We start from the raw sequence: 8,804 nt of genomic DNA, 5'->3' as shown, positions 1-8,804 counted from the left end.
GAACAATCCTGTCGATGGAAATGTACTGTTACTACTGCGGTCCGTGCACGTTCGATGTATTTTTCCAAGCGAGAGTGAAGTGACAAGTGCGCATGCGCTGACAGAGTAGCGGGAGATACAAACCGTGGACTAGTTCCCGCCATTTCTCGATCTTTTTCACCTTCTACGAGACGCAATTTCGTTTCGGAGTAGTACAATTAGCACATTTTCGATTCTCTTGCAGGTAGAAATTTTTCGGTCTTCACTCTTGCTCGGTAGAACTGTACTCATAGTTCTCGATTGCTTCGCACCCATTAGCGCAACTAGGTAAGAACTCTCAGAAAATTCTCACGCGAGGAATGTAGGACATAATTAAATTTTTGAAATGTTTTAAAGTCAGTCCTAGTTACGCTGATGTTCGCAGCTATAAATTAAACGCGTATACACTATGACACAGAATTTATTATTCCTCATAAGCAGTGAACGTACATAATTCATTTTTTCACTTACAAAATATCTATGCGTATCATATCGGTTTATCCCCCCTTAAGTTTCTTGTATTCTTATTTTATACATAGTCGCATTTGCCCCTTCTATAAGTTTCTCACGCATCCTTTTACAAATGGTACGCAGCTCTACCTACCTAAAGTCTATTTAGGACCGCCGGTGGAAATAAAAGTTCTAACGTTCGATTAACTCGTTATCGCCCTTAATCTCGTTCAGCTATACAGTAATTAATTCTCTATGTTGCGTGTATCACGTGTGCTTCCGTCGTTTAAACACGTTCCTCGTCCACGATGTTTATTTCAGAGGCACAACTTTTTCTCGATCAAGCGTGGAAGACTAAAAAGCGAAACGAGAGTGTAATGAATATATTATAACCACAGCTTTCTATAATTAAGCAATAACATATATGTTTTCTCTTTGCACCTGTTCTCGATACATGGTTTACGGAACGTGTCACAAACGAGTATAATTGTTTCGCGTACAGTCTATCGCACACGTGTTCGCGAACAAGCTATCACGGCGAAAAAGCAGCGTACGTTAAAAGTAGTTATCGGTTTCTCGTTTTGCAATGTGTCGTTTAAAAACTGTCGTAAAATAAATAAAATGAAAAAAGTTTTCACCAAAAATATTATTCTCTTGCTATCGACATTCAATTGTACGAGTAACAAATATAATTAAAATCTCTACTGATGAAAAACAGATTCTGTTGTGCGATTACTGCTCGAAGGGTATCACTTGTTTGCATTCATTCCTTCTTCTTATTATAAAACCTTATGCTGTATGCGTTAAAACATGCAATTCGAAAACAGCCTTATCAAAGATTCAAATGATTCAGGCTGACTTCTCTGCACGCAGTCGTAAAACGTGTTTGTAGAAAAATTATATACATTATTATCTAGTCACTCGCTTACATAATGCACACGCGTTTAAATATCAAATGTATATCACTGTTCTTCTTCTTCGTAATATAAATTATAACAAGTTCTAGCGCGAAGAAACGTGCAAACAAATACCCCTCCATTACCGTGTCGTACAATATTTTTAAACGTAATAATTTGTAACGAAAGATACGAGAAATGATCTTTAAAAGTCCATGATCGTACGAGTTTCATTACGAATCAAGATTAGTCTTTATCTTTATTGAAGAACGAAGGCAAGAAGGAAGCCGGCAATAAGGAACGATGCTGATAGATACAAAGTTATTAACATTGTTCGATACACAAGTTCAGTATTATCTTTGACGTCTTGTACCCTTTGTCATATTAATAAACGTATCATTTTTATGTATAAAACTACAAAATATATATATATAATATATATATAGAAGTTATACAATATAGGCAGTACAATAAAAAATGTATCTCTATGTAAGATTACGTCTTGCAAAAAATACATTGTAGTTTTTGAGTGTGCTCAATATCGAATCGCAGAAATATTCGGAGAATTTTCTACGACCCACTCTTGAAAAGTATCGTTCAAGACAAATTATTTTAAGACGTTACCAAGTACAAACTTTAACAATATTTCTTTCGCTATCGTTTATAGTTTTCCGTATGTTTGTGGAATGTTTATGAAGGAATTGATCAGTATTACTTAACGTACGCGTCACGAGCTTTTGGGTTACATATCAAAATCGAACACATCTTATAGCTATCGTTCGACACACGAAAAATATAAGAAAATTGGAAGTACGCAATTGCATTTAATATTTGTATATTCAACTTGTGGAGACAGGGAGAAATGAAACGTAATCAAAAATGAAAGCTTTCGAAAAAGAAAAATTTGATTTGTACTTTTCATTCCTCGATATTACGAAGTTTGAGCAGACTGCATTCCCTTATTACACGTTTCCTTTTTCTTCTATTTAGTCAGTGTATATATGAGTATGTGCGCTTGCGATGTTAGATCTGCTACTTTATACCCGGTAAAGAATTTCAAGTTATATTTAATATTATTTAATAGCAACACTTCTTCTTAATCTATGTAAGCTAAAAGTAATCGAAAAATTATATTATGTATTGTAAGTGTATAAAAAGTAAACTTTTGATTTCAGACAACAGAACCTATTTATAATAGGTCAATACACTTTACAAAGTAATATTGTAAGTACTGCACGAAGACGAATTCTTTCTTTCTTTTCTTTCCTTTTTTTTTTTGTCAATTTTGATTCTGTGTATATAAAACCAATGAAAAAACATAACAAAATTAAAAACAGGCCAACATTCCTATCCTTTGAATAAGTACAGAAATGGAACAGTGTTCTGTCTCCTCCTGACAAAAGTGACACAGCACGTAATTCATTTTTATATATAACTGAAAATTATTATAGAGTTCAATACTCTACACTGTTTACCATTTCAGTACTTACACGCAGTTCATAAGTGATAAAAGGTGTATTACAAACTCGTGCTAAAAACAGGAAGATATACTATTCAGAAAAATGATTAAATCATCTGCGATATCCGATAATTATTTCGGTCAATTTATCAACGCATGATCGTTAAAAAATAAAGTATATCTTGGAAAATTCATATACATGTTATTATCGGTATAACATAATTATATGTTACTAATTTTAATGGAAGTAAGGTTGCACCACCTTTTGTCACTATAGAACCACAAAATTGGACCACCTCCTTTCCTCCTTCTAATAGATTAGAAGAGGAAAAGGGTGGTCTGCCTTGCTTGCTACTTGGTTGCCTCTGGAGGACAATCAGGCTGATTATTTGGATGAGCAGCAGTGAATGCAGGATGATTTTCTAAATGACGATCTACCCTCAAAATGGTTGGGAAAGGTCTTAAATCAACTAGAAACCTCCTTGCATTAAATATTTGTGGTATTAAGCAGCAGTCTGCTAACGTAATTTCATCCCCTACACAATATTTTCCTGCACTGGATGACAATAATTTTTCTACGGCTGTAAAAAAATTATAATTTTCATTACTTTTAAGTTAAGTTATAACTAAGATAACAATGTTAATTTTATTATGATTATACCTGTTAAACCTCTAGTAATCCAATGTTGAGCCCATTCCTTCTTGCGTTCTTCTCCAACATAGATCAGCACAACTAAGTTTTGCAAGGGTTGAATACCACTAGCAATCACCTCACAAATTTCTCTGACTCTAGCTCTTTTTACTGGATCTGCAGGCATCAAGGGTCGATGTGGTCTAGTTTCTTCCAAATATTGCAGAATATTTAGCTACAACCAAGATATTTCCATGAATTTTTAATTAACCCATACTTTTCAGAATAATGTACTCATTTGTTTATAAACTCACAGATTCTATTAATGTGTGATTGTCGATATGAAGTGCAGGCACCTGCTCCATCGGATTAATTTCACGAAATTCATTGGAATGCTGTTCTCCACCACCTTTTATCAAGCTAACTGGTTTTATATCATATGGAATTTCCTTCAAATTCAATGCTGTTAAAAAATTACAATGTAAGAAATAAATGAGATATTACCGAAAAAGTCACACACACATAAGCGTACAAAAACATTCATTCGATAATTAAAATATCTTTAACTCACCAATTCGCACCCTCCACGAGCAAGAACTCCGCCAATAGGAGTAAAGTACTGGCTAAGAATGAAAAAAAAGAACGGGGTAAGTACCGGAGAAAAATTTCGCGATGTTTACCGGCTTCAAGCGGCACGTTAGCAAAGCTATATATTGGTTTGCGCGAGACCGGTCAAATAAAAGCAAAATTTTATTTAAGAAGTGTAAAACAACGATGACAAAAGACCATAAATAAGAACACCTTTGACGAAAAAATTCTTTGCGGACTAACGCGAATCTTAATCGAACATTAATACAAACGATCTTATCGTGAGTAAAGGAATAGCAATAAAAGCAACATTTCTGCAGCGATGTCGGCTTCGATATATCACGTTGATAACTCTCTTACCTTTCCCATGACGGACATCTCGTCTCAGGCTTCGATGGACGGATTCGCCTGCTTGACTATCAGCCCGATTAATCGAGACGACGCTGCGATTCGCGAATCTCTTCGAAAATTATTCGGTGTCCGTTCAACGCGCGAAATCACTCCTCCCTCCTCTCTTATTCGATTGCCAGACGTCCCATTCTACTGCCCCATTCTAGTCTGGGGTTCGTACAACCAATCACCATCCACTTTCCGATAGGAAGCAGTGCTGTACGACACAAAAAACCTTGAAGGTTGGATAGAGATCGTAAAATTTTATAAATTTATTCGGCAACTTGCTCTTTCATCTAGCGTTCTTGATAAACAGTATTTCATCGACTTCGTTTCAAGTTTATCGTTGTATATCAATTTACGATTTGATTACCGGTTTTCAGCATTTCATTGGAAATGTAAAGTAGGATTAACGAAGATTAATGCAAAGACCTTGCTTGAGGAGGTCAAATATCAAGCTATATTTTTGAATCTTGCTTCATTACTCTTTGTTATTAAATTTATTATTTAAACTTTGTAATTTATTTTTTAACATTTTTTTGTAAATTTCATAACATTCGACGATTACTGTCATCGCTTCCTATTGCCCCCGATCTGAATCCACCATTGGCGATTAATAGTATTCGTACAGACGCGTATACACACATTCAGAATCGCTTCATGAACTGCGATTACATCAAGGATACATGCATCATTCTATAATAATTAAACATTATAATTTTGTTTACGTTACAGGCTGCCTGTTACGTATTAACGCTTAAAAATGTAAAATCTAAACTATCCAAATAGAAGTAAACTTTATAACGAGTAAGACACAAATGTTTCATTCATTTCATCATTATTTTGCATAAATAATGTCGAAATAGTTTTTATCAATAAATAAATGTCAAGATTTGTACGGAAAAGTGAGATATGTATTGATACGAATGTGCATTTTAATTGGATATAAAAAAACGTTACGTTATTAACATTGAAATTTATATCAAATTCTTTTTATACAATGTTAACTTTGATTATCATTGGAAAAGTTTAAATATCATATTGCATTATTTGTATAGTCCTCATGTGTGACCAATGATAATGTAACTAATTTTTCATGTGTTAACCAATGACTATGTGACATCTTTAATGGCGATCTAGCAACATCGTCGTCCTGAAATACGAATAAATTTATCGTACAAAACATTTTGTTACGAAATCGCTTATTTAGTGTTACAGATTTAATTATTTTTTGTTTGTTCGCAAGTACTGTTTCGCAAAAAAGAGTTCAACTATAGCAAATGATTGAGGTTGTGTTATGTCGAGTAATTTTGCATAAATTTATATATAGTGGTGATTATATGTTTAAACACAAAAGATGTTTAAACACATATTAAATTACTTTAAACCAAAAAATGCGGAGCACGCTGCTGTAATTAAATTTCGTCTTTCTGTAGCGTATGCAATTTTAGGGTGGAATGCCTTTATACTCATGTTCTACAGAGTGATAAATCGTGACTTACCGACAGATCCAGATGAACGAAGTATTCAATACAATGATCTACTACATGCTTTTCAATTATATCAGTTATTAATTTAATTTGTAATTTTTCAGGAAATGTAATGATAAGTAAATTAAGCCCCGTTAAAGACATAAAAATAATGCGTGTTGATGGATTAACTGTAGTAGAGGAACGTAGTATAAGTGCAGCTGAACTTCAAGAAGAAGTACGTTCAAAACAGTCTACACAAGAGTGATGTAAATATAATTTGTGGTGGTAATTGAGCATACAAAGTGTATATTAATTTATAGAAGACTAATAAAATAATTTTTTTCAAATTTTGGAAGGTTTATGTTATTCACAGATAATAAAATATATGTACCCATTTTTTCATTCACAATACAGAAATTATTTTTATCGCAGGAAATATAAGTATTTACTTAACTAAGTTTTAAGGGAGAGATTGACGTAAGGCAATTGCTCCTGAAGTTTCTGGATTTAATTCTTTTAGTCTTTGTTCCATCTCGCATAACAAAGCAGACCTAGTAAAAATATTGTTATATATATTAATCTGATAAAACAGCATCTCATTAGAAAATTATATTTTCGATATACCTATATTCTTCGTAACGCATAACTACTTCCTCCAGTTCTTGTTTGTATAGTCTAGTTAGCATAGCATTGAAACAGTCAAGTTCTGGTAAACGAAAAAGTTCCCATCGCAACTTACGATCTAATGCTACTGATGCTCTACTATATACATATAACCAATGAGGTATTTCTTCATTAAGATAAGGATTAGCTGGAACTAAAACGCTGTGCGAGTGAAAATGTGTATGACGCGGGGGCGAGACAACCCGCACTGCTTGTATTTCATGGGGGTAACATGGATGCTCATATTGCGCTTGTCGTGTAATATGGCTAAAAATAGTATAATATTTTATAAGTCATATATACTTTAAGTTTTCATTATACTTACTTGACATAATAAACACCGTATTCAGGTGATTCTATTCTTTCCCAACCTGTAGGCAGGCCTTCTTTTTCAAGAGGATGAGACCAATGAGTGGTTTTTGTATTGTGATCTATATAATATTTTCTACCTCTAAGAGTAAAATCTACAGACCATCCTGGTGGTAGAGGAAGCTCTTCTTGTTGTTCATTCCTAGAGCTTGACCTTTCTGAATGGCATCGGCTATATCTTGAACATATAAGAATAAAAAAATGTGTGCTTGTAGTAATTCTAGAAATATAAATTATAATGATATACCCTGTACTTTGATGATACACTGAATGATTATAGTCTTCATAACCTGAGTCAATATCCAAAGGTTTATAAGGCATCTGAGGTGTTTGAACTCTATCTAAATGATATTCAGATCCGGCATACTGATTAACATAAGTGTGAGATATAGCAGGTGAGAGTCCAGTATGATACATTGGAGTTGCAGTACGAGATGGCATTCCATCTCTTGTACTAGTATTAACAGAAAGACTGGCAAATCTGAATGAATGTGTTTCAGTTTATGTCATTGAATTTAAAAACATTTCATTTCTAATTAAGTTAAATAAATACCTCTGAGCTAAATCTGGAACAGAACTATTAGGTGTGTATTTTCCCTCGTGACTTCCTAATCCTACCGCACTCATTGTTGTTTTAGTGTTTCCAAACTTTTGTACCATACTGGGTTGTTGTGGAATAGACTACATAAAAATTAATTTTTATTTGTCTACAGAAATTTGATACACACAATTACTATTTACCATTGATGTTGGGATGGTTGGGTGATTGTTACGGTTTCTTGTTCTTCTGTTTGGCTCTGTTGTCCACACATTAATGACTAAACATAAGCAACATTTTATTATCAAAACATTTTTACTATTTAAAATAATAAAATAACATTTGATATATGATTTATCGCACAATAAATGATATATAATTCTAAATATTAAGTGTAAAAGAAAGTATTAAAAGCTTGCTTTTAATCAATTTTTTTCTACTAAATAATTAGAATAGTAACAATAAAAACTTACTTGGCATTTCAGGCGGAGTCTCTTTTTTAACATATTTTCCAACAACTCCTTCTTTAATTGTTCTTAAATCTTTATTCTTTCTTGACAACATGATGATAATAAATATTTGATCGAATGTCAAATCGATAAATCTTCGATACTTATAACCTATAGAATACGGCACTACATGCGGAATATTAATGCAAATGCATTTCAAGCGTATGATTTTATGTTTAAAAATGAAAATTGGAGTATCTTTTTCTTACATATTCACACAACTTTATTTCGTCAATGTATGAAATTTCTGAAATTTTTCAAATTATACACTGCACTTGACATATGTATCTTTGCCTTTGATTGTATACAGATATTGATAAAGGGTGAGTAGACAGACGATCGATGCATTTTGTCAACAATTTAAAATATTGAGCTTTTTGTCGTTTTTGTAATCTTTTTAAAACAGAGAAAAATAAATACTTATTATTTTGAGACAAATCATACCTACGCACATATCTGTCAATGAATTGTCAATTTGACGTACTATTCACGAATTGCTATTGCTTTTTTGAAACTAAATTATGTTATGTTATAATGAAATTTGGTAAATTGCTAAATGAAGATTGATTCGTATTTACATTTATCTTATTATTCTTTAATTTTTTATTCGGTGCACTATCAACAAAAATCATAGACTTTTCTTTTAGTTAATATACATATATTTTTTATAATAGTAATTTTCATAACCTACCTTAAGACAGCAATAGTTGATACGCTATGAAACAAAATATGTTAGTCTATATATGCATATTTCATTTCCATTACACATAGTACCTATAGAAATGACACCAATAAATTATACATCTAATTATGAAAAAGTT

General features: G+C 32.6%; 3 protein-coding genes across 4 annotated transcripts; 1 reads left to right on the top strand and 2 right to left on the bottom strand.

Annotated features, from left to right (window-relative positions):
* Positions 1-423: 423 nt before the first annotated feature.
* LOC100882531 (putative maleylacetoacetate isomerase 2) lies at positions 424-5,280 on the bottom strand. 2 transcript variants are annotated; one of them, XM_003707245.3, is made up of 5 exons: positions 4,403-5,280; positions 4,026-4,077; positions 3,769-3,917; positions 3,485-3,689; positions 424-3,404 (listed from the first exon to the last, which is right to left on the bottom strand). In XM_003707245.3, exons 1-5 carry the CDS (start codon positions 4,418-4,420, stop codon positions 3,175-3,177), a joined length of 654 nt encoding a protein of 217 aa, XP_003707293.1. In that variant the 5' UTR covers positions 4,421-5,280; the 3' UTR covers positions 424-3,174. The 2 variants fall into 2 exon arrangements, with proteins under 2 accessions (XP_003707293.1, XP_076392872.1); XM_076536757.1 differs by having other exon boundaries at positions 424-822.
* Positions 5,281-5,555: 275 nt separating this feature from the next.
* On the top strand, positions 5,556-6,254 carry LOC105663742 (uncharacterized). The gene is made up of 2 exons (XM_012294725.2): positions 5,556-5,955; positions 6,027-6,254. The coding sequence occupies exons 1-2, from the start codon at positions 5,790-5,792 to the stop codon at positions 6,167-6,169; spliced, it is 309 nt and encodes a 102-aa protein (XP_012150115.1). The 5' UTR covers positions 5,556-5,789; the 3' UTR covers positions 6,170-6,254.
* Positions 6,255-6,286: 32 nt separating this feature from the next.
* LOC100882309 (protein salvador homolog 1) lies at positions 6,287-8,763 on the bottom strand. Its single transcript, XM_003707244.3, has 9 exons — positions 8,675-8,763; positions 8,193-8,376; positions 7,948-8,109; positions 7,678-7,754; positions 7,490-7,617; positions 7,184-7,417; positions 6,893-7,114; positions 6,529-6,834; positions 6,287-6,455 (listed from the first exon to the last, which is right to left on the bottom strand). The coding sequence occupies exons 3-9, from the start codon at positions 8,036-8,038 to the stop codon at positions 6,365-6,367; spliced, it is 1,149 nt and encodes a 382-aa protein (XP_003707292.1). The 5' UTR covers positions 8,039-8,109; positions 8,193-8,376; positions 8,675-8,763; the 3' UTR covers positions 6,287-6,364.
* Between the last annotated feature and the right edge of the window lie 41 nt (positions 8,764-8,804).

This window comes from Megachile rotundata, chromosome 10 (assembly GCF_050947335.1).
Source record: "Megachile rotundata isolate GNS110a chromosome 10, iyMegRotu1, whole genome shotgun sequence".
NCBI lineage: Eukaryota > Metazoa > Arthropoda > Insecta > Hymenoptera > Megachilidae > Megachile > Megachile rotundata.
This window is presented reverse-complemented; position numbering and strand designations above follow the sequence as displayed.

Excerpts from the sequence above, each read along its gene's own strand:
- LOC100882531 (XM_003707245.3), bottom strand. Across the intron at positions 3,690-3,768 it reads ATCACACATTAATAGAATCT|CTAAATATTCTGCAATATTT; the intron begins GTGAGTTTATAA and ends TCTTGGTTGTAG. Across the intron at positions 3,405-3,484 it reads GATTACTAGAGGTTTAACAG|CCGTAGAAAAATTATTGTCA; the intron begins GTATAATCATAA and ends ATTTTTTTACAG.
- LOC100882309 (XM_003707244.3), bottom strand. The coding sequence starts at position 8,038 with ATGTTGTCAAGAAAGAATAAAGATTTAAGAACAATTAAAGAAGGAGTT. Across the intron at positions 7,418-7,489 it reads GTTCCAGATTTAGCTCAGAG|ATTTGCCAGTCTTTCTGTTA; the intron begins GTATTTATTTAA and ends ACATTCATTCAG. Across the intron at positions 7,115-7,183 it reads GTGTATCATCAAAGTACAGG|ATATAGCCGATGCCATTCAG; the intron begins GTATATCATTAT and ends TATATGTTCAAG.
- LOC105663742 (XM_012294725.2), top strand. The coding sequence starts at position 5,790 with ATGTTTAAACACATATTAAATTACTTTAAACCAAAAAATGCGGAGCAC. Across the intron at positions 5,956-6,026 it reads GACAGATCCAGATGAACGAA|GAAATGTAATGATAAGTAAA; the intron begins GTATTCAATACA and ends GTAATTTTTCAG.